Source organism: Fundulus heteroclitus, chromosome 4 (genome assembly GCF_011125445.2).
Source record: "Fundulus heteroclitus isolate FHET01 chromosome 4, MU-UCD_Fhet_4.1, whole genome shotgun sequence".
NCBI lineage: Eukaryota > Metazoa > Chordata > Actinopteri > Cyprinodontiformes > Fundulidae > Fundulus > Fundulus heteroclitus.
The window spans coordinates 40000503-40026381 of record NC_046364.1 but is presented as its reverse complement, the minus strand read 5'-3'; the positions used below and the strand labels follow the sequence as shown (position 1 = coordinate 40026381).

General features: G+C 38.8%; 1 protein-coding gene across 1 annotated transcript; it reads left to right on the top strand.

Annotated features, from left to right (window-relative positions):
* Positions 1-1348: 1348 nt before the first annotated feature.
* fam120b (family with sequence similarity 120B) lies at positions 1349-25003 on the top strand. The gene is made up of 15 exons (XM_012881009.3): positions 1349-1473; positions 1706-1843; positions 3282-3472; positions 3598-3731; positions 3864-3986; positions 4178-4369; positions 6501-6765; positions 6872-7055; positions 7195-7296; positions 7410-7582; positions 11317-11409; positions 18737-18943; positions 19432-19579; positions 23849-24116; positions 24203-25003. Exons 2-14 carry the CDS (start codon positions 1708-1710, stop codon positions 24103-24105), a joined length of 2205 nt encoding a protein of 734 aa, XP_012736463.2. The 5' UTR covers positions 1349-1473; positions 1706-1707; the 3' UTR covers positions 24106-24116; positions 24203-25003.
* The last annotated feature ends 876 nt before the right edge of the window (positions 25004-25879 follow it).

Sequence of the window (25879 nt, the reverse complement as noted above, 5' to 3'; positions counted from 1 at the left end):
TAGAATGGACGGGATGGGGTTGCTTTGTGTTGAGAAGGTAGACCTAATAGCTTGTGACTCCAGAGAGGAGGACCACCCCCCTCCCATTCTCTTTGAGTGCAATTAGACCCTTACTTACTCTTGCCTGGAGAGGTATTACGAGGGCTGACTGAGCCCACAAAACTACAATGGTTCATTCTCATTCATGACACTTTTAGAAAGTGTATTTGTTACGGCAGCTGCACCAGAGCACTGGCTACCTCACCTATATTTTTTACGGCCACAGCATTTTCATTAACACCTTTTTTTTTACTGTTTTTGACAAAAAGTGTCTACAAATGCATATCTTTTTTTCTTAACTGGAAAGTTTCAAAGCAGGGTGAGTGATGCCTAAAAATGATCACAAGTGTATAGGATTCATACAGGAAAATACACATTTATTGTGCAGGAGTAATTAAATACTTTATAGTACAACAGTTAAGTGGGGCATCGGAGACGACAGATATATGTTGAAATGTTGATTAATAAACTTGAATTTCTGCATGTTGATTTCATTGCTCATGTGGAATTTATATATATATATATATATATATATATATATATATATATATATATATATATATATATATATATATATATATATATATATATATATATATATATATATATATATATATATATATATATATATATATATATATATATATATTTATTTATATAATGTCCTATATAATATATAATGTCCTATATAATATTTTAATCTTAATAATGAAATAGAATTACTGTATTGCTGACTATCACCAGTATACCTATTTTCCTAAAAAAAAAAAAAAAACAACACAAAAAAACAAAGTCCGTTTTCAAGAAGTAAAATATGCTTTATAGAATCAGTTCTGTGCATATAAGGCAAGTAAGAAAGAAAAAAATGACTGGACTGAATAAATGAATCAATAATCATTATTTATAGTATTTTTATACCAGGCGCAAAACAGGGAACTAATGCCAATGGTAATAATAATAATTAGAAAGTGCATATAGGGGAGGAGTGCAAAATATAGTGCAATAACATAGATAAGGCAGTAATTCAGCTTACACACTTAAAGAAATTCTAGGATTTAAGAGTCTTGCAGCATATCGTAGCAGTTTGGTCGGAAAGCATGTAAATAGTGGCTTCTTAGCAGGAAACTTGCATTTGTGGATTTAAAACTTTAAAACATGTTATGACATAACATGTATTATTTTTAGAGGTGCAGATATTGTAGAAACCAAACAGTACGTCCGAGGTTTGTTTGTGGGTTTAATACAAATTTGCAGATTCGTCCATGAAACGCGTTGACGTCACGGGAACGTAACCGGAAGTAATTAGAATTTTCCGCATGTAAACACTGCACGCGCGGTGCAATACTTGACAGGCACAGAGCAGATAGTCTTCGCCATAGACATCATCGCAGACTTAGGGACAAGACGCGCAGCTGTGAACGGTTCTGTGAGCGGGTAAATATAAAGATAACCGGATGTTGACTTGTGTGCTCCCCTGATCATTACATGAAAGAAACCACCCCGCTTTCTGTTGTCACACAGCAGCAGAGGGTTTCCGAAGCCATGATAGTAATGACATAATAATAAGAGCAATAAGATCATTATGATGCCATCCAATTGTTATTCGACATATCCAGAGCACGCAGTGGCTCCTTTTAATGGGTGCATTTGTGTTTGTGCTCTGCAGGAATGGGCGTAAAAGGTCTGCAGAGCTTTGTGGAGCGATGCTGCCCAGAGGCCTGTGTGACAGTGAACCTGAGGGAGATGGCCAGGCAGCATGTCGCCAAAAACCAGCAGAGCTGTACTTCCACCGCTGACATGACCAGCTGAGTTTCCCTGTTCAACAGATTCAACAGTCTGACCATATTTTCACTGCCTAAAAGCTGCGGTCAAACTGTGGGGTGATGCATCTCAGCCACGTGTCAGGCTTTAGCTGCAATTTCAGTATATTTCTTAAACCCTAAGATACTGTTGAGGTGGTCACTTTTTCTTTTGTCCTGTCATTTCTTCTAGTTTATTCTGATGCAATGTACATCACAGTGAGACATATTTTGCACCCAATAAACTTTATCTGTGGACTTTATTTGTGGACACAAATAAAGACCATCATGCAAAAATAATGGAAAGTGCTGCTTGTGTTAAAACAACTTTCTGAAAAACCTTCAGAAAGCACGAATAATAATAATAATAATAATATGCAATTGTCACTATGCTTTTAGATTTTTTTTAACTACAAATCATATATATATATATATATATATATATATATATATATATATATATATATATATATATATATATATATAAGATGTAATATAATTAATTACCTATAGTTTATGTATAATAAGGGTATAAAGGATAGAAAATGTGTTTCAGGTATTTTTGATAGGGTGAAGCAACAGAGGATGGAGTTATACGATTATCCCTGTTTATGTATCAAAGTATGCTTCAAATAATCTTCATTATACTAAAGAAAAGTATATTAAAGCATATGATCTTGGTTGTTGCATTTATACATGGTGTATAAAATGGTGTACATTTGTAATTTAGAAGCCTTTAATAATGGGGACAAGTTATTTTTCACTGTTTGACCTGTAAATCACTGATCAAAACAGATCCATGGACTTTCTGGCTGATTGATCTAGTCAAAACCACTATAAGAGATTACTAAAATACTTAAATCTGCTTCCTGAAAGGCAGAATGTAAATAAATGAAATGTACTCCAAGGTAAAGCAGATTCAGATAACAAGAAATGTAAAGTGAAAGTAATGTAGTAGTGGATACAAATGTACCTAATTATCTTGGAACTATCTCAAATGAACTCTATTTACACCTCAGCATAATAAATATAGTAAACACTATTTACTTTTATACAACATCATGTATTTTTAAATAAAGCTGTTGCATTGAAAAAAAAACACGATGAAGGCATTGCAACTTCAGGTTTAGTCAAAGAAAGATTTGTTAAACTGTATGGTCTGAAAACCCTAATGCTGTACTGTAATGTCTTTTACTGGGCAAAATTATTATGACCTGATTCTTTAAAATGTTTGGGCTCTATTTAGTCAAATCATAATGAGCTATAAACTCTTCCATGAACATGCATGTATTGATTTATTATAACCTTGGCTCTTGTTACTGAGTCAAAGTTTTTATGTTTTCAAATTGTAAACTTAGACTCCTAAATATTTCTCTCCTACAATTGTAGACTTTGCTCTGGTTTTGCACTTTTTTTACATTTTCCTATTTAACTGCTGTGCAGGTCCCACACTTGTGGTTGATGGCATGTCCTGCCTCTGCCACTGGTACTCGTGTACGAACTGGGTGTGTGGAGGCCAGTGGATGGAGTATCTTGATGTCCTGAAGAACTGGGTGGAGGCTTTTACCTCTGCAGGCATCAACTTGGTCTTTTTCTTCGACGGAGTCGTGGAAGAGCAGAAGAGACCAGAGTGGGTGAGTAGAGACACCGACTGGGTGCCACGTTTGTCAAGTATAGAAAACATCCCGGTTTTACAACTTTTTCCTTAAACTGAAACCAATTCTTAGATATTTTCAAGCAGCATGCCGTTTTTCTACAGGTGAAAAGGCGACACCGGGTGAACAGGGATATTGTGAAAATCTTTAACTACATAAAGGAACGTGGAGAACAGCCTGGCAGACAGCTCTCCTGTCTGCCATCCGCTCTGGCAACATTCACCCCTTTGGCCCTCAGGTAAGCGTTTCCCCTCACTGACTGATGCAGCTGCCTTATGTAGAACATGTATGCTTTGTATTTAAATTACTTCCTGACAAAGAATACAAAGTGTTCTTGGATGCAGTTTGATTAGATGCGGGTTGTCTATAGATCACTGGGTCAAAAGGTGTTCTGTTCAGTGAGAGAGGCGGACTATGAAATTGCCAGCTACGCTCGTCGTCATGGCAGCATGGGCATTCTGGGACAGGACTCAGACTTCATCATATATGACAGGTTTGCATAAAAAAATGATCACATTGGTATAGCTGGTTTTTAAAAGTGCTTTGTAATGGCTGCAAAATGACAGGTGTAGCCTAAATTGCTGTCTTGGACTTCATGTTGATCTTACATGAAAATAACTGTAATAAGGGATGGAAAATGTGGACAAACTGATCTGAACATGTGGTTTTATCTCATCCCTTAAGTGCCCCCTACTTGTCTGTGGCAAAGCTGAGAATAAACGGCCTAACGACTGTCATGTATGACCGGCAGAAGGTCTGCAGAAACATCGGACTAGCCGTTACCCAGCTGCCTCTGCTGGCCTGTCTGCTGGGTAACGACGTGGTTTCAGAGGAGCACATGCAGCATATCAGAAACAATGCTGTGGCAGCATACAGGTAAGAATTAAAAAACGTGTGGCGCACTGTGAAAAGGCTTTAAACCATCCAAGTTCTTTGTGTAATCAGTTAAGTTAAATCCAGATTAATTTAATTTGATCGATTTGCTCATTTAACAGAGACATAATGCAGTCAACATTGGTTCATATAGTCAGGTGCATCTCAAAAAAGTGAAATATATATTGCCAGTCATTTCACAAAGTGAAACAGCTTTTGTGTAGAGATTTGTTACACATAGAGTAAAATTATTTCAAGCTATTGTTTCTTGCACTTGATTATTGACTACACATAAAAAAACCACCCAAAATCCAGCGTCTCAGAAAATTAGAATATCATGTTAGACCAATCATAAAAGGATATTTTAAGCTCAAATGTCAGGCTTCTGTCTCTTGGTTAAGCCTCCCCTTGCAGGATTTACTGCATCAGTGCGGCGTGGCATAGAGCCGATCAGCGTAGGTGTAACGGAAGCTCAGATTGCTTTGATAGCTGCCTTCAGGTCATCGGCCTTGTCGGATTCGGTGTTTCTCATCTTCCTCTTGACAGCAGACCATAAGGGTTCAGGTCAGGGGAGTTTGCTGCTCAGTCAAGAACAGGAACACCATAAGTCTTTGAACCAGCTTTTGGTACTTTTGGCGGTGAAAATAAATCAGCATTTCCATACAGCTTGTCAGCAGAGGGAAGCATGAGGTGCTCTAGAATTTCCTGTTAAATGACTTCAGTGACTGTGGACCTCAGTAAACGCAGTGGACCAACACCTGCAGATGACATGGCACCCCAAACCATCACTGACTGTGGAAACCTTCACCACGGGACTTCAAGCACTGTGGATTCTGTGCCTCTCCGCTCTTCCTCCAGACTCTGGGACCTTGAATTCCAAATGAAATGCAGAATTTACTTTAATCTGAAAACAGGAACATTTCTATAAAAAAAAAAATGTTTCTCCTTAGCCCCCAGGTAAGACACTTTTGATGTTGTCTCTGGTTCAGGAGTGGTTTGACATGAAGAATGCAACATTTGTAGCCCATGTCTTGGGTTACAAATGTTGGCCAATACATCGGCCGCCTGATATTATGGGAGGACATTTGTGGGGGGTTTTTTGTTTCGGCATCAGCTGTTTGTTTTTTTTCTCCCCACTGAACTAAAGAAGCTCTTTTCTTGCTGTGACATGTTCATTTAGTGCAAGCAAAGCGCCGCCATAAGAGGGGTGATGCAGGTTTTCCCTGTGTACCTTTCAAACTGCGGTCTGAAGCTGACTGTTAATATATGCTGCTTTAAAAGCAAGTTTTGAGACTTTTGTAACAGTTGTTATCATTGTAATTTTTATATTGTAAATGGAGAGAGAAAAGGCAACATCGGCTTCAAGAAAACCAGCAGCACCGTATCACTTCAACTGATAATCGGCATTGGCCTTGAAAAAACGTGAATCGGTCGATCTCTGGTCTGTGCGTGGTGGCTCTTGATTAACCAACTTCAGTCTCGGTCCACTCCTTGTGAAATGGTTCTGTCTGTTCCTGTTGCACCTACTCCACACTTCTTCCTTCCACTCAATTTTCTGTTAATATGCTTGGATACAAAACTCTGAAGAAGCAGCTTCATCAGCAATGACCTTCGGTGGCTTCCCCTCCTTGTGAAGGGTGTCTGACCGTCTTCTGAACATCTCATAAGTCAGCAGTCCTCCCCATGAATGTGTCGCCTACTGACCCAGAGTGAGAGACCGTTTAAAGGGTCAGTTTTGAGTTCATCAGGTGATTAGGGTTCAACACCATCAGTTAACAATAAGGAACTTTTTTTTATAGTATTCTAATTTTCTGAGACATTAAATTCTGAGTTTTCATTATCTGTAAGCCATAATCATCAATATTACAAGAAACAAAGGCTTCACTCTCTGTGTAACGATTCTATATAATATATGAGCTTCACTTTCTCATATTACTGGCAAAACATATTGCCCCTTTTATGCAATATTCAATTTTTTTTTTTTAGATGTGCCTGTAATACAAAGTTATCTATCAAGGGAAGAAAGTGGTGCATTCACTTGTAGTCTTCTGGAGTCAGCATAGTGCCTGCAGTAATAAACGGCCATTTGTTTTGGGGTGTTTGAAAAATGATCTAAGATCTTTATTGTTCACAGGAGAACCAATCCAGAACCATATCTTGGTCATCCTCAGGGTCAGCTAGTGCTCGCAGTAGCCCAGTTTGTGAGGTCTTTGAATGTTTCTGAAGAGGAAGAAACTGGACTTGTCCCACGTTCCCTGAATGTATCATCTTCCCAAAGCGAGCTGTTAAAGAAGGGAATTTGCTCCTACTTATTACCTGGACATAAAGACTATGAGCTGGTTGACATTTCTGCTCCACCTTTTGCCTTTGAGAAGCACATTAGTCCTGAGATTTTAAAGGTATGTTATGATTCGTGATGTGCATTTTAGCTGTAAATCTCCCTGCAGTGTGTAAAATACCGAATACCAGAAGAGCTAAATATTTTTGCTGTGTGGCTTTCCGCAGGCATGTAGAGAGAAACATGTAGCAGCGGAGGGTTTCATGGTTTACAGTGTTGTGTGCGCCGGAGTCACCGAATGCAGCAACTCTCTGGAGGACGAGGAGGACAAGGAATTGCCGCCTCAGGCCCTCGTCTACAAGCCGTGCAGACAACGCGTCTATGGTTTGCTGCTGCTGCTGGGAAAGGATGGTAGGAAGGCAAAAACACAAAGATTTAAGCTCGCTCATAAAAATGTGCCGAAGGACGCTCATGTAATTGAAGAAGAATGGTTTGATGTCTTCAAACAGTAAATTTAGGTAAAAGCGTGTAATTTTCTGTGTGTTCTCAGACAGCTCTGTGGATGTTCCAGCTATCAGGGAATGGTTCGTCTTCCCCGGAAACCCTTTGAAAGAAGCTGATATGGTCCATCCTGCCCCCGTTAACATCCCATGTACTACTTAACTCCCGTGTATCCACTGTGCCTAAAAATGAAAACATCTGTTATCTTTTATATGCTGTTTTGCATCTATCCCATATTATGCTCTCTTCTGTCTTAATTTGTAGGTGGTGAACCCAGTCTGGACCTGCTATGGTTTAGCTCCGGTCCTGAGGTTTCTGCCCTTCGCCTTGCAGCCTTCCTTGCAGTCTTCGACTGCCTCGACTATTCTGACTTGCACGGAGAGATCGGAGACTCTCTCCTGGCTGCTCTCTGTCTCGTCACTTACGTCGTGCTTCAGGTAGTGACACCTTGCTTCACTGATAATAACACACTTTTTTTCAGGTTTTTTGATAAATGGTAATCGTAGTGAAAAGCGGCGAAACAAATCATATGTATTCACTGATTCTTGGTCTAAACCAAATTTATCATCAGCGAATGGAAATATACTACATTTATTACATCCATTAATCCATGATCTATACTCGTTATCCACGCGGGATCATGGGGGGTGGGGGGTATATCCTGGACAGGTAACCGGTCCATCATAGATACTTTCATTACAGTGCTTTGTGGATGTATTCATACTCTTCAACCCTTTTCAATTTTTTGTACTTTATTTGGATTTTATGAGGCAGACCAACACATCATAACACATAATTTGGAAGTGGAAGTAATATGATATATGATTGGGTTTATGGGCGGGTGGGGGGCTAAATACAAATAAGAGCTTTTCAGAGTTTTGTTTCTAAAAAAAAAAAAAAAAAAAAAAACTGCTACATTTTGGCTTCACAAACTTTTTTTTCAGGTTTTTTGATAAACGGTAATCGTAGTGAAAAGCAGCGAAACAAATCGAATGTATTCACTGATTCTTGGTCTAAACCAAATTTATCATCAGCGCATGGAAATATACTAAATTTATTACATCCATTAATCCATGATCTATACTCTCTTATCCACGCGGGATCATGGGGGGTGGGGGGTGGGGTACATCCTGGACAGGTAACCGGTCCATCATAGATACTTTCATTACAGTGCTTTTTGGATGTATTCATACTCTTCAACCCTTTTCACATTTTTTGTACTTTATTTGGATTTTAAGAGGCAGACCAACACATCATAACACATAATTGGGAAGTGGAAGTAATATGATATGTGATTGGGGTATGGGCGGGTGGGGGGCTAAATACAAATAAGAGCTTTTCAGAGTTTTGTGTCTAAAAAAAATAAATAAAAACTGCAACATTTTGGCTTCACAAATTATATGCCACATCATGATGAATCCCAATAAATCACAGTGAAATTTGTGGCTGTAGCGTGATTGTAAAACACAGGTAAGCTTTGCTCGTGTTCTCATCTTGGCTCCTGGCTGGGCCTGAGTCATGTTTTTCTTCGCTTACATGAAATATTGAACTCCACTTGTAAGCGCTGACGTCTCCACCGTGATTAATACGTCTGCGGCGGGTTTCAGCGTTCAGGCTTGCATGTTTGGCGTCGCCTCCGATGAATGCATTCTGCAGGTAATGAACGGGTGGTAAAGCTGCACCTGCTGATTTATGTAAACAGTTCACGAAAGACCAAATTTATTTGGTGACATGTAAACAGACAAGGCCGCCCTGGATTTGGGATTCACATCAGCAACATACACAACAATTATTGGGCTCTTTTGTCAGCATGTTATGTGAAATTAAACACCGCTTGTTTACACAATTGGTTGTGTTGTATTTCTATTGGCTGAGGGCTCCCTTTATCACCCACAGAGTCCAAAGTTCAGCTACAGACACCGGTCTTTGTAACGTCTGCTCGTACGTCAGCAGCAAAGTCTCAAGAGCATCAAAAGGCTTTGAATATTTAATATCAATGTGGCTGCAAGATCTAAACAAATTTGAGGTGTGCGAAAGGTGCGCACACTTTGCGTGTTTTCCAGCCTGCAACAGCGTCATCCGGTTATCTGAACAAAAACCGAGATCACGGCGTCAAACTGCCTGGATTAACGTGCGTGCATCACCTTACAAAACCAAAACAAAAATTAGAAATCGGTTTGCATGTAGTCTTAAAAGACACAAATGTTCCTCTATTTTTTTCTTTAGTTGATTCAGTTTATTCAAGGTAATTTAAAACCCCAGACTCAAAACATGTTTTGATCAAAATGCGAAAGTTTGATGCAGCTTGAAGCAGATTTCTAGGGATGTACTGAGATTCTGAATTATCTCTCTTCCTCTATTCAATGCAGTTTTTTTTTGGCTTTGGTTTTATAATCAAGCATTACCCTAATCCTTAGAAAGTCTGGAAATCCACAGATCTTTATAGAAGCACTGTGTTATTCTCAGATACCTGAGATTCCCCTGTCGGGAGATTACCATAAATGATGGGTGATGTCTCAGACGTGTTGCTTTAAACTGGCCCAGGTTGTGGGGCTCCATGCTACGTGGGGCGGTGTAAACTAACACTGCACATAACTCTGAATACTCCCTGTACAGTGAAACATGGTGGTGGCAGTATCATGCCATGGGGAGGCTTGTCTTCATCAGGGTCAGGGAAGTTAACCAAAGGAAAATCCTGGAAGAAAACATCTCATGAATGGTACCAAGGTTTACACAGCTTTGTTCAATTTATAGTAATAAAAATATGATCCATTCAGTGCAGTCATATGGACAGAGTTTAATGTCAGTTAGATACATTCTAGTTCAATCTTTGTTGTAAGACACCACAGTTGACTTTTGTTTATTATTAGAGTTGATAAAAAGCTTTTTTATTTAAGGGCGTCAGCCAGTTGCATCAGACTTTCCAGCCGTCTCTCATACCGAGCGTGCTTAAAAACGATATGCTCAATATTAGGTTGTTACATGTTTCACACTTAAAGCAACAATGCTAAACATATATATACAGTACAGACCAAAGTTTGGACACACCTTCTCATTCAAAGAGTTTTCTTTTTTTCCATGTCTATGAAAATTGTAGATTCACACTGAAGGCAGCAAAACTATGAATTAACACATGTGGAAATACTTAACAAAAAAGTGTGAAACAATTGAAAATATGTCTTATATTCTGGGTTCTTCAAAGTAGCCACCTTTCGCTTTGATTACTGCCTCGCACACTCTTGGCATTCTCTTGGCATATATATATATATATATATATATATATATATATATATATATATATATATATATATGTGTTTCTTTTTTTTTTCTTTCAAGTGACACCAGGCAAAATAAATAAAATAGAAACAAATAAAAATACAGACAAATTAAAGACAGTTACAAAATATTACATGTAAACTATCTTATTTAAATAGCATCCACAAAGACCTTTTTTTTTAAATGAAAGCTGTAAAATGTTACATCAGACAGAATTAAAAACACTGACAATTTAAAGAAGTAATCTCTAAGACCATCAATCTATTTTATAACATAGCACAAATAAGCCCTCTATTTGTGCTAAAAAAATACAAAGCAAGCCATTAAAACAGCAATCCCTGTCACTCATTGAGGTTAAATTGTATTTTATGTAGTTTCAGTTGTTTGGTATTAGTAACTTTAACATTTCCCTTAATCACTTGAAGTTGGTGTTTTAAATGGACGGCTGACCGGCAGTTTTCCAGACACGCAGTGATTTCAGTCCCACAGACAGACGGTGACTGGCAGCCACTGATTTAAATGGATGAAGGAGCAACAGACAGACATGAGAGCAGCTTGTCAAACAGACCATTAGACGAGTAGATAATCAGAGATGAGCCGACGACCTGACACACAATAGTGGCCGTTGTCTGATCTGTGCTGCATTCACATTCCCCTCTCACTGCTCTGTTTAAATAACTTTGGGGTTTGTTTGTTTTGCACACACAACCAGGCAGCTTTGTTTCTGCTGTCAGCATTGTTTCTTTCTCTGTTGAATTGTTGCGCAGCTAGCAGACCAAACAAACGCACCCACACTTGGTTGGGACTGAATTTGTAAACCATATATTTTCCTCTCTCTCTCTCTGTGTGGTGTGTTTCTTATTTGACTTTTTTTTTTTCTTTTGGCATGTGTCAGGTACAAACGTTGTCTGAAGAGGATGTAGATGCTTACCTGAGCCAGGCCGTGTGTCTGAGACTGAAATCGCCTCTGGAGCTTCAGCGGATTGAGGTCAGTCATTATCATCAACATCATGTTAAGGAAAACAATCTTGATTTTTTTCCCTCCCGTTTGTTGTCACAAACTCTTTGCCAAAAACGCCGATGTATGCTTGAATTTACAGTAAACAGAGTCGTCTTGTGGTAAACAAAAGTTGGAAAGAGCTTCCATTATTAGAAAGTTTTGGGTAAAGCAAGAGAACATGGTGAATAAACTGCAGACTTTCCAAGAAATCATGGAACAACTAAGAAAAAAAAAAACACAGGAAAGTAATTAGAATAGAAATAAGTGTCCTTTATTGTCCCACTGTAGGAAAATTCAGGTGTACCAGCAGTAAACAGCAAATGTATAACATAAAAAAAACTACTGCACAGTTTATAAAAATAGAATATTCAATAAATTAAAGCAATGTGCAACTTCTCAGATTTTAAGAAATATGCAAAAAAGTTATACATTTTTACTTTTTTAGCGTTATTAATCACAACTTACAGGCAAACAGTAGGGGACTTTTTTTGGAACCCTAAAGTGTTTGTATTGTTCACAGTAAAGCTCAATAACCACTTTGATTTATCTTGACCCTTTATACCCCAATAAATATAGCCTCTCTCTCTTTAGAAATAGGAATTAAAAAACAGTTAACCACATTTAATTCATAGTGCACCTAAATAGTTTTTTTCTGTTCTTAATTTGCAGAATTTGATGTATTAGAAAATGGCAACATTCTCTAATATAAAAAAAATAAATAACAATATGGGTAATGTCCTAAGCTTCAACAGTTCAATAAAAAAATCACAAAGAAATTTAATGGAAACGTTTTGAAGCTCCTAAAGGTCTACCTGTCGATGATCTTATAGTAGCAGGTGTATTTCAGGTGAAGGTAAAGAAACCGTCGTTTTAGTATAAACCTAAATTTCACCTATTTTATAAATATTACAAAATCTGCAACATAGTTGTAATTTTTTTATACCTACAGTTGAAACCAGAAGTTTACATAAACTACATTGCCTGGCCAAACAAAAGTCATCATCACAAACACTAACATTTCATTGGACTGCCTATAGCTTTCGCAGTGGCATTGTTTGATAAGCTTCTGCAATGTCACAAGATTTATTTGACCTGACCAACTGCAGCAACCCCAGATCACAGCAATGCCCCACAGACTGGTACAGTAGACGCTAAGCATGATGGGTGCACCACTTCACCTACCTCACTTCTTACCCTGATGTCTTTTTTTATATGATGGCTTGATAATTCGACACGTAAAATGTTTTCTTTGTGGTTCCTTTTAATCCTGTATAGACAAACCCTATAGGAAGGATAATTATCCTGTTTTGTAATCTAAGAGCCCTTTCACACTAGAGCAGCACTTTAGTCCGTTCGGTTTGGACGTGTGTGAAAGCTCATCTGAACTCTGGTGCTGAAGTTATTAGTGACCTCTGGTCCGCCTCAAAACGTAGGTCTGAGTTTGCTTGGAAGTAGATAGACCCTGGTGTGGTTTGCCTGCAACCAAAGAGAGAAAGAAAACCAAAGAGATTAAATTAAGTCACTGTTTAAGTATGATTTACAGACATGTATGAGATCTGAAAACTACAGTAGCACGTCTGACTCCCTCCCTGTTCGTCTTTTATATTCGGCCTATATATAGAGAGCAACAGGCTGTGATGTCTGTGCCTTATTATGGCGGGTCATTTTAATATTTCTCACCCAAAGAGTGTTTTTTTTTTTTTTTTTTTTTTTTCTTTAAAATGAACATTTAAGATATTAAAAGCATTCTTCCTAGGACAAAAAAATTCAAATTGGATTTGCATTTGCATCTCTCCACAAATACATTTTCCTTTCCAGGATGAACACTGTGAAAATTTTAAACTGAATTCTTACAAGAGGAAACTCTCCTTTCAAAAATCTACAAGTCAAAGGAAAATTAGAGATAAGGTCATTTTTTTTATTAAATATTAAAAGATTTGCCAGCATCGATTGTAAGTGCACAATGTGGTCCAGGTTGTTTGGTCCACTTTTACAAGTGAAGTGTGGAAGTGAACCGGGCTAAATAAGGTGTGAAAATGGAAAGAAGTCCCTGGACTCTCCTGGTGGAAATTAGTGCAGCATCTTTCCTTCAAGGACAGTAAAAATTGGTTGTAGCTTTTTCATAATCTAATTGAGTAAAAGTAGATATTAATAAAAAAAAAACTAACTAACTCAGAACCCAGTTTAAACTCCCTGAACTATAACTTTGATTGTGCAAAGAGTTCAGGGAGCTAAGTCCATTTTAACGGGTGAGAGACGACAGTTTCCTGCAGATCAAGTTAGCTTTACGCTTTCACTCTCTGGGAAAACAGCCGCTGCGTTTCCTCCCTTCCCCCTCCCTTTTTTTTTTTTTTTTGTTGCCCAATTTATTTTTACAGCTTAATTACCATACTCATGTCAAGTAATTTGTATTTTTTCCCTCTCGTCTGTTCTCCACTCAATAATTAGGGCTGGGTGTTGATTTGAACGCGACGGTCAGGAAGAGATGCAGGGGTTGAAGAGGGGCTTTAACTTTCACTGATGTTTAAATTAAACAAACCACAATGCAATCTGACAGCGCTGCACAAAAGACAGTTTTATAACAAACTGGTGATTTGTTAAAGGAGCGTGCTTTTAGCTGTCACACAGTGTATGTGTGTGTGTGTGTGTTTGTTGGAAAGAGGTAGATTTTCAGCGTAGGTAGGTTTCGGTTGCAGCATTCCTCCCCATGGGACTCTGATTTTGGTGTGTGTGACAGGGAGGGTACGCTGGCGACAGTCGGCTGCCTGTCCTGGCTGACGCTCACCACATGGAGCTATTTACGCCACACACACACTCAACCCCACTGGACACACACAGACACACTCAGGCACATTTCACTCTTTGTCTCTGGCCTTTGTGCGTTCTCATGTTCTCTTACTCTAAGCATCTGACCACTTTCTCCCTTTTTTTTCTGTTTCACTTCATGTTTCTCCCCGTCTTCTTTTTCTCTCTCTCTCTCCTCCCCGTGTTAGTGTCAGTGTGTTTGTGTGCCCCTGTGGGCCCTTTGTGTCTCAGTTCAGTGATCCATTGTTTTCCAAAGATGAAGCTGTGTTTGACTGGAAGCAGGTGGCAGGCAGGGCTGTGTGTGTGTGTGTGTGTGTGTGTGTGTGTGTGTGTGTGCGTGTGTGTACATGTAATCACTGTTATCAGGGCTGTTTGCCAGAGGACAGGTGAGAGCAGACACACACGCAGGGAGAACATCTGCCTGCTGTTACTGACCACTGTCCTTACCGTCTGCTTGTTTTCAGCACTTAGTCTTTATTGTCTCCTCCTGTTACATCTTTTGTTTCTACAGTGTTTTTTTTTTTTTTTTTCATTTAAGACAAGTTGTGTGGAGTACTTATGAGCCGTCGGTGTGTAAAATATAGTAGACATCTGTCTAAATGTCACTGGTTTGGAGAATAAGAACTTTTCAAAGCATCACCCATTTACAGTGCCTTGCAGAGGTATTCATTGCATATTTTCATTTAGGGTTAGAGTTGCGTAATCATAATATGCTTAACAACACGGCTGTTCACTTAAACCGACAGGTGGGTTATGGAGCACTTTTTTCGAAAGTAACCTAAAGTTCATCCGGGGGGGGAGGGAGAAAAACTGGCCTAAGGGAAGCCATAAAAAGTTTGCAGTTTTGCACAAGCCACATAGGAGACGCAGCACAAACATGGAAGAAGATGCTCTGGTCATACGAGACTTGATTGAATGTTTTTTCTCTTCACATACATACAAAATGCGGGGTATTGTGGGACACAAACACTTCACCAAACATGCAACACCGATGATAAAACACGGTGGTGACAGTATCACGATGTGAGGATGTTTTCTTCAACAGGGATAGAGAAGCTGGGGAGAGTTGATGGGACAATTCTGTAGGAAAACCTATTTCAGTCTATTCACAGATTCCTCCTCCGTAACCGTGGCCTTCCAAGCTCCTTTTCTTCTTTTAATGCCTGGATTGTCAATTTAGCTGGACAACAATGTTGCAGGCAGGTTTGCAGAGCTCTGTGAGATGTTCAAAGCTTAGAATAATGTTTTATAACCTAACACTGCTTTAAACATCTCCACAACTTCATCCCTGAGCTGTTTGGTTCTTTGGTTTCCATGATGCTCTTATTATTACATACATACATTATTATACTTTGCATATCTAATATATTCATGCTCTCCCACACAGATGTGTTGTATTTCTTGCTTAGGTGACTTCTGAATGCGATTGGTTTGCACTGGACTTTATTTAAGGGTTCTGAAAAACGTACGTGAGTTTGATCAAACAGTGTTATGTTTAGATAAGAGACGGTAGATAAAGGTTACTCGTCTTTAAACATGTGTTAGTTTTTTTTTACTGTAAGATATGTACAACATTGTCTGTGTGCAAAATAAAGTATAGCATCACATGTTCACCTGGTGAGAGAATAGAAATATAGTTTAGTCGAAATTTCATGGAAAATGCAGTTGGTATAAATACCTAACACAATCTTTGCTCAATTTAAAAGAAAGAATTTGACTTTGACTCACATTAAATAATAGAAAAGTACCCTTCAGTGGCCCGTGTTCTCTTTGGCCCATTCCCCAAGCTACTATAGTGTTAGTAGTTGTAAAGATTTAGTATTGAATCAATCAGCTTTGCCAAGGACCCTGAAACTCTTTTTATTCCTTTTTCTCTTTAACTAATAAGCCATACTATTCAAAATACCATCATGATGGTATTTCTGCACAAGATTGAAATATATTTCAGCTTCTCCCAAGGACTTGGACTGTCTTGTTTTATCTGACCACTTATCTTTGCCTGGTAGTCCCAGCTCTTCAGGAAGTAGGTAGACAGATAAATGGACAGATTTGCCCCTGCTATCTGACGGTTAACAGAGTAAAGTAACAGTGAAGTGGATGGTTTGAGTTAGAAGTAATTGGCTGTGTTATGTGTCAGAGTAACGCCAAAAAGGTTTGCTATTGACGCTGCCTACTGCAGATTAGTGTTGCAAACATTAGCGAGTTGTTTCTGCAGGTTTTAATGTATTAAAATCACAGCTAAATCTAAATTGTTGAACTTAGCAAAGGGAACAAATTTCTGGTGCGTACACTATTCTGAGTTTAACCCCCAAAGTAAAAGTATTTCCAATTTAAAACACAAGCAAATCTATTTAATAATATTGCTTTACATGCAGCATTTGCTATTGAGACGTGTATTTTGTGCTTCTATTTGTTAATAGAGAGGATATTGGGGGAGCACGACTCGACACAGTCTATCTACAGCAGGTCATGTGACTAGAGGCGGGGTATACCCTAGGCAGGTCAACTGTCAATTTATGGTAGTAGAAGTAAATTTAAGTTTAATCATCAGACATAAAACAAAAAAAGTCTAATCAGATTTTGATTAGTTAAATAATCTCTAGGAATTTAGGAAAATCTACAACGTTAAGCCTCCAAACATGCATTATCCTCACAGCTGCTCTGCTGCAAACTCTTGAGTTTCAAGTTTTAATTGGTTAAATTTGTGTGCAACAGTTTCTTGCTCTTTAAAAATCTCTAAATGATGGATTATCTTAGTCAAAGTTTTTTTAAAAGTGGTTGTGTATGAAGTTTGGTGCAGAGCGAATTATGATGTGAGGCTGCTGTTTGGAAATTGGGTTCGGTCCTTTACACAAGATGTGCAAAACAAATTCGGTCAGCCCCATTTAAATGAGTAAATTGCGTGTGCTGCCAGCAGTTTGGGAGTGCTGGTAAAAGAAAGATAAAGTTTTAAGCTATAGAGTTAGAGGTAATAATGGTCATAAATATTTAAAAAATAACATTGATGATAATTTGGAATATTAGTTATCGTGCATTTTAAAGTATCTCAAAAATTAAAATAACGAAGGTTAAATTTCGTTATTTCAATCAGGGGGGTCGTCAGCTTCTCCCCGACCCCCCTCTGACAGAGTTTAGTCTGGAAATGATGTTCATCTCTAAACAGCTGAATTTACCCCAGACACCTCCTCACAAGGTAGGCCCGTAATAATTTAATAAACATAAGTGTTTTTTGATCAGAGCCCGTAAAGGGACATTGTGGGAGGAGAAAATGTCCTTTGTGCCATAAGTTGAAGATCTGGCCCTTAAAGCTTAAGAATACCAAAATACGTTACATTGTGAGAACATTGCTGGGCACCAGCAAACAAAAAGCAAGGTCCATAAATAGATGGATAAGGGAGTTTGGTGTGGATGACCTGAACCCCATGCTATTTCAAATACAGTATGATTAGGATGTCGCTCAAGTTTGTATGTGTGACAGCAGACAAGCAAATTCTTTTGGGAAAATAATGTACTTACAGGGGTGTGCCGTTTGGCTAAGGTTCTGGAAGAGTTTAGACATTGTTTAGATAGTAGAAATTTACTGTGCTTTGAGAAACTGTTAACATGTTTTATACTACATGTAAGATACTGACTACTTATAGGTTCTCCTCACGCAAAGAAACAAGCATTAACTATCCCTTTAAAAGTTAGAGCTGGGGGCTGATTCAGGCTCTGTGAACCTTAACTCCGCCACCGGCACTCCGCTGATAAACAAACTGACAAATGCTCAAAACTAACTCAGCCACGAAGTGATAATGCCGTATGAAGAGAAACACACTAAATACCTGACCACACAACCAGAAAACCGCCTTCTTTCTACACAGTTTGGGTTATATAATCAGGTTCAAAGGCTTCTTAGGGGGTCTCTTATTCATTAATTTTCCTCTGAACACAAAAAAAAGGCGTGAAGGATAAATTGCCAGAGAAGATTGCCCATTGTTTACTTCTTGTAGTCTCGGCAGCATGTTGTTCATTATTCAACGTGTTCAGGGAACATTGATTGTTTCTGCAGTTATTCCATTGCATTCAGCAATATTTGGCTCCGATAGTAAGGGCTGTTCTCGCTTTAGTGGCTGCAGTTTTGTGATTTTGCGAAACAAGGTTTCTTAATGTTCTGCGGTGTCTGTTACATCATTCCTCCCTGAAATCCCGAAGTTGCTTTTTTTTATGTGTAAAACCTCTTGTCCTAAAGTTTTAGCTATTGATAAAGGGCCCAGCATCCAACCTTTTAACAGTTTGCGCTCTTTGGAAGCCAAACAAGCCCCATTTATTGATGCGAAATAAAGAAATTACTTCAAAACAGAATGTCTTCAATGCAGAGCATGCAAGCACGACTTTGATCACTAATGTTCTGTTTCCTATTTCTGTGCTTCGTAGCTCTTGCGTCTGTTAGTAAAGCAAATAGTAAAGAGAAAAGTTGCGGTGTACAGCCATCCCCAGATTAAAACCAGAGACCTTTCCCTGTTCTCAGCTGCCTTTGCTTTCTAGTCGAGCGGTGCAGCTGGGATCTCTCTACGTCCGAGGACTGAGCCACCTGCTGGGGGCCAACAATGCCAGCGGCTGCCCGCTGCCCAGTGCTGCTCTGATGCCTTGGCACAGCTTCGACGGACGGCTGTTCCACTCCAAGTACCTGCTGGCACACAGCAGCGTGGAGAAATCTGAGCTGCTCGACAGTGATGTGAGCGCACACTCAAGAAAACGAGCTTGATTCAGTCAAGACTTAGTACGGAGAGGAAAAAAGGGATTTCCTCTGTGTTTAAACATCGGTTTCTCCTTGCCGTTTAGCAGTGCACTGCAAAAACAGAACTAAAAATAAGTATAATTTTCTTGAAATGAGTATATTTGTCCCTGATTTGAGCAGGTAAATAAGATTATCTGCCAATAGAAAGAGTAATTTTACCCCTAAAATAAGATAATTAGATATAATGCACTTGAAATAAGTTGATGGAGATGAGTTCTTCCTATTTTAAGTGCAAAAATCATATTCCATTGGCAGATTGTCTTATTTACCTACTCAAATAAAGTACAAATACTCATTTAAAGAAGATGTCATCTTATTTTTAGTTCTGTTTTTGCAGTGTGTATGAGCTGTGAGGTTTTAGATATCTAGTTATGTTCAATTACGTGTAGCTTTAAAGCCTTTAATAAATCTGCATTTCTTTCCAGATGTCCTGCCTTTCTCAGTTTGCTCAGCTGAAAGAGAAACTTGTAGAAACCTGCAGGAAGAGAGGCCGACTCCTACAGTCCAGACCCAGAGGAACGCAGAGAAACCTTCAACCCCCACCTGGAGCGAGATACAGAGGCACACACTCAGGTGAGACTTCAGACTGGGCAATTATTACCTGTTATTACCTGTTGATGTACACGACCTGCTGCACTAACAGTATTAATGGAGTACATGTTGTTTTGGCCCTGTTGGCCCAGGGGTTAAGGCATTTGCCGCTGAAGACAGAGATTGCAGGTTTTCTTCCAAGTCATTGCAAGCAATACATTCTTGAATTTCCCCAGTGTGGGACAATAAATTAATTTCTTATCTTAAAACAGATACTTGGTCTGTAATGAGGTTTTTGTTTGTTGCTAAACCAAGAGACAACCTAATTCTAGATGTTGTGTTTTATGTAGAAGAGTTATTGTTGGCAATGCTTTTATGTTCAATCAGTAAACTAGTGTGTTATCAAAAACCTAATCGGTTCAAAAAGTGAAACTCAAATATCATACATTTATTACACGCAGAATGATAAATTACAACCATTTATCTCTGTTTCTCAGCTAAAGAAAATCCCAAATCCTGTTTCTTAAAAGAAAATTAGATTACATAAGACCAATAACAAATTATTTTTAAAACAGAAATGTCTGCCTACTAAAGAATATGTTAATGTTCTTTACAATATTCACTCAGTACTTGGATGAGGGTCCTTTTGCATGACTTACTGCGTCAGTGCAGCATGGCATGGAGGCGATCAGCCTTGCATGTTATTTATTATTGCTAAATAACATGAAAATTTTACTTTAATCTGGAAAAAGGACTTTAGACCACAAAGCACAACAGTCCAGTCCTTGACCTCCTTAGTCCAGGTAAAATGCTTCTGATGTTGTCTCTGGTACAGGAGTTTGCACACCTTTTCATTTCCATTTAACTTTTATATGCTTGTATACCCAACTCTATGAAGCTCCTAGTTGAAGGCTGTCAAGCCAAGAATCTTCTCCATAAATTATTTAGAACATAAAAAGGCCATAATATAAAATTTCTCTATTTAAAATACATTTTATTGGTCTTATGCAAAATAAAACAATTCATGAGAAACAAAACTTTGGGTTATTAGGTCTAGGCTATAATGATCAAAGTGATATATATGTATTTATCGTATTACTTTAATTTACTACTATAAATTTAAAATAAACTTTTTGATTATATATTAAATCATTGAGATGCTCTTGTATGTTGTGTAAAAATATAGTTTTTCTTTTTGTTTTTCTATAAAAAAAAAATGCATTATAAAAATTTATTGTCCATGCCTGCTTTTGTCTTGTAGAAGAACATTTTAAGAACAGAAAAGTAAAACGAATGAAAATGTCTGCTTAAATCTACAAATCTGACCTGATTAATTGAAAATAGAAATATTGGAAGTTCTATATGTAACTTCTGCAAATTTAAATCTATTTAGTTGACTTCTCTTTAGAGTAAAGAAACACTTTTCACTTTTCTTTTTCTTTTCTGCTCTTCATCCTTGCTGTGGATGTTTGTTCTCTGCTGCTTTTTGTGTTGTGTAATTATGCCTGCCATTTAAGCCTGAACATTTTGGAAAAGTCGTTTGATCTCTAAACCCTCCTCGAGGGTCAGAAAGGAAGAAAAAAATGTTTTGAACCGAATTAAGAAATGTTCTGCTGTTTTTAGGATCCTGTGGGTAGGATGCATGCCAGAAAACCTCAATGTCCTCGTGCCATGGGGACCGTCGTCAAACCCCTCTTCTCTTCCTGGTTTTCCTGTCTGTTTCTCGTTTAGTAACTTTCTATTGCAAAAGGATAAACAAGCTAAACTATTGCACAGAACAAGTGCTGTGAATACTGTTAGCATCATGCAGCAACTCAGAAATAGTCTACGGATGAATTCCTAAGCTTCCCATTGAGTTTCTAAGTTTATTATTTAAATTTGTTCTGATATTTATTGAAATAAAAAAACATAAACTCATTATTAGGGTACTAAACAAACAATAAACCTAAAGAATCAACAACAACAAAACAAGCATGCCCAGTTAATAGTTCTTAGCATGACCTGTAATTAACTGTATAAAAATGTGTTGGAAGTTGAATGGAAGTTAGACTGGAGCTCCTTTCTCTACAGATATTAAGGTAATTAAAAGTTAGATTATTTAATGTTTGAGTTCCATGATCCTAAGGTAATTTTAATGCAGAGCGAGAAAGGCTGAAATATGCAGATTAAAATGAAACGTTTTTTTTTCATGAGGGAAACCCCCAGGGAATCAGCCCGCAGGACATGGGAGGCAAGTGCCGGATGGATCGAGGCGCGTTTCCATCTTCAGTTCACGGCTGTATCTCGGCAGATTTGTGGCCCCTATTTCTGTCTCCTCTGTTTTACTTGGAGACACATTTCCATGCAGCGCCTTCATTATCTGTTATTTTATCTCATTAGAAAGTCTAATGTAGCTGCAGGAGGTTTGATATAAAAACAATACAATGGTTTGGAGTCTCAGAAAAACGGCATTGTTATGAGAATCTATTGTAATATTTTTCAGAAACGTACTGCATGTTATCTAGACTAGCAGTCCGTTATGCTCATGGGCAGGAAAACCGTCTCTTTAGAGAGGAAAAAGTCTAAATTCAAGGGGTTGGTTCATACTTTAATTTTATGTGCATTACTTTTTTTTTAATTTATATAGCTTTTCTACTGAAGAGCAGAAACAAATCTGACGTCTCATCTATAGTTGTAGTTCCCCAGGCCCCCTAACAGAACCACATTACCCAGAGGGCCGTGCTGTAACAAGGTCCATGTGTACTGTGGTTGTAATGCATACTGCTATTTGTGTGCAGACACACACACACACACACACTAATGTGCACCGTTTGGTGGAGGCTTGCTTTGTCAGTGCGGCAGTAATAGCAGGTTTCTGTTTATAGGCTGGGAGAGCTCTATTTTAAGACACACAACAAGACAAACTGATTACAGACTCCTCACTTCTGTCTCACCCCTCTTCATGCTCCCCTGCCCCTCGACGGCTCCCCTCGCTTTCACACTTTTGCTCTTTGTCCCTTTAGTTTTCTGTTTGTCTTCTCTTTTGCGTGCGCACAAACTCCAACACCTTGTATATTTATTAATCGGTAATTCCTCCCGGGGCACCTGGTCACCTTCGGGTCGTGTGGCTGGCCGCCGTCTTTAACAGCGTGCAGATTTTTTAGCGCCGCGGTCCAGCTGCAGCGTAAAAGCAAAGCGTTTCCAACCCTTTTTCTTTGTGTGCCGTGCTGGCGCTGGCTCTCAGATTTGCACCAGACTGTCCGCTTTGTGCCCAAGTCAACCCTTGTGGGTCTCACGAGGATGTTTCTGGTTTCATAGATGAACGACAGACACTCCTTATGTCTCAGAGTTTCATTTCTGTTGGACACAGACACCGATCATTACTACAGAACTGTGGGGAGATGAAGTGTGTGTGTGTGAGAGCAGTGGTGGCGCTATGTGGTATCATTGAGAAGCCCGGTTTGGTTTTTGTTTGGAATCAGGCCTGATGTTTAGTCTCCTCAGCAAATATCTCCTCAGCCTGTCTGCCCCCTCGCAATCACGCTCCAGCAGCGAGGCCAGAATAGTCCTTTCTGCCTTACTCTCAGCCCAAAAAGGAAAAGGAAAGCAGCCCTTTATCCAGACTAATTTAGCAGAATAGTGTGACACCAGAGCAGTGATCTTCCTCTAATCTGTCACCTAAAACCGATCACTTTCACCTCCATGGATCAAATTTCCTTTACAGGTTTTTCACCAGGAAAAAATAGGCAGCAAAAGAAACCTTGTGTGGTTGTGGTCTTACATGCCTTTCACTACCACTTGGCATCTGTAGCTGTGCTTTTTTTTTTTTTTTTTTTTACTCATTTAACACTCAGACTTTTATATTGTGGTCTGATTTAGTTTAGAAGACCGCATGTCTCTTTTGATAAAGTCTAAACTTGGACTTGGGTGTTTTTTTTATTTTTTCCGTCGTTTGTAATTGAAAAACATCTTGCAGCCCTTTTGCTTCATTCCTGAGTAACTTTAAAGACAAGCTAAATATGCTCAGAGTTTTTTTATCCTCCCAGTAAACCAGCTAAAGAGTAAATGTCATTACTTATCTACAACAGAAAGTATTGAGTGATTAAGAAGTGAAAGGACAAGGATGCGTTGTTCATAACTATATCTTTTCTTTACAATGTTGCGTGCATTTGCATCTGTGCTCTTATACCTCTAAATAAAATGCAGTCACCTAATCTGTTTACGTGCAGGTTAGTTTCTGTAAATGCAGAAAGCAAGCCCTCGGTTTTAAGCATTAAATGTCCGGTGTCCTCCTTTCTTTGTTTTCATTAGCTGATTTTCTCTCACCCTCAGGTTTCCCTCCAAGAGTTGATCAGGGTTGGAGAGGAGAGACTAAAAGAGGCCTTCGACATGGACAAAGATGGAGGGAAAGAGAGGAGGTCTGGAGGGAACAAAGCGACTATGAAAACCCAGGGACAGAGCACTGGAGAGGAGGACACGGAGGAGGAGGTCAGAGCTTCGTTTCATGTCCTACCAACTCCTATGAGGGACAACCAGGAACCCGGAACCAGTTCAGAGGTCGGCTGTATCACAACAGGAGGAGATACTAACTGGCTCCCAGGTAGGACCTGTGTAGCTCAAAAATGTAAACAGATTTTCCTTCTTCTTAACTGGTGTCTTCTCTTATCTCCTTTCCTCTCCTCTCAGATGGCGACACCCTCCTGCCTCCTGAATCTAACTCAAGCTTGAAGAGAGAGGATCTGAAGCTTAAAAGAGAAGGACTTGAGAAACGAAGAAGATAAAGACGTGATGAAAAGGATCAGTGGATGATCCGTTGGGGATGTTTGTCTAAAGGATGTAGCAGGAAGAGAAATGGAGTTTGAACAGGAGACGCAATGGTATAAAGGGCCACAGTTCGTTTAAAACAAATCCTGCAGCCAAAACTTTATATCAGCAAAACCTTTATTTCTGAGGATGCAAAATCTAACAAGATGAAGTTAAAAAAGAAGGCCTGCTTTAAAACGTGGATTAACCTGGATCTGGTTTCCATCTCTTATCTTTGACAGAAGAAAGGAAAAGTTGTGCGTATCCGATGACGTAATACTACCTAGAGCGCTGGATCAGGGAAAGAATAATGCTGATGTCAGATACCAAATCACACATTTAGTCAAAGCCCAGCTCAACTAAATGTGTACATTTACAACTTCTAAACAATGAAACAGACTTTACTTGAAGGTTTTAGCACTCAAACCTATAAGTAATTTCCTCTAAAATAGTTTGTAAAATCAGCTACTAAGGCTTCAGTCGGGGTAAAATTAGACCAGAAAAGCTGAGCTGTTGGTGCTCTAAGTATTTTTAATACAGTGGGAACTATTAATAATTTTTATTGGGTTTTTTGTTTTGTGGCTGACCAACAAATGTGTGTAACTATAAAGTGTAAGGAAATTAATGCATAATTTTTCAAGATTTGTTTTTTTACAAGTAAAATAAAAGTGTGGTGTGCATTTATGGTTTAGCATTGCCTCATGGTGAAGCACGGTGGTGGCAGCATCATGCTGTGGGGAGACTTTGCTACCCTGGGGACAGGTAAGTTGGTCAGTGTTGATGGAACGAGGAGTGGCACTAAATCCAGGACAATTGTGGAAGAGGCAAAAGATTTGAAATTGGGGCAGAAGTTCACCTAACAGGACAAATACTCTAAACTTACAGCCAGAACTACATTGGACTGGTTCAGATCAAAGCATTTTCATGTGTTAGAACCGGCTCAAATGTTCAGACCTTAATCCAATTGAAAATCTGTGACAAGACCTTAAAAGTACTATTTACAAATGTCCTCCTTTATCCAGTTTGACTGACGGTGGGTTATTAAGCAAAGAACAACGGGCAAAGCTTTCAGTCTCTAGATGTGCAAAGCTGATAGAAACAAACACTTGCAGCTGTGATTACAGCAATAGATGGCTCTCCAAAGCGTTTACTCAGGGGGTCTGAATATAAAGGCCACTCTTTTAATTGTAATGAATTTTAAATGTATAGTATTTCCTTCTACTTCTCAGTTAAGCGGCACTTTAAGTTGATGTATCACTTAAAATCTCCCCAAAAACAGACTGTCCAAACTAGAAAAAGGTTCAAGGCTGTGAGTATTAAGGCTGAATGATGGCATCCCTGCACAGTGGAAAAGGATGCGGGGAAAGTCTTCCAGCTGAAGTGCTTTTTCATTGCTCTGTGTGAGCATGTTTGTCTGTGTTTGTGCATGTGGCTGTAAGCAGATTAGAGAAGAAATGTGAGAGTGATTTACTTAACAAATGGACTGAGGTCAAACTGTTGAGTGATGGTGGCGACGAACGGCAATAGAGCACCGTGGTTTGGCTTTGCAAAGGCTGAGGC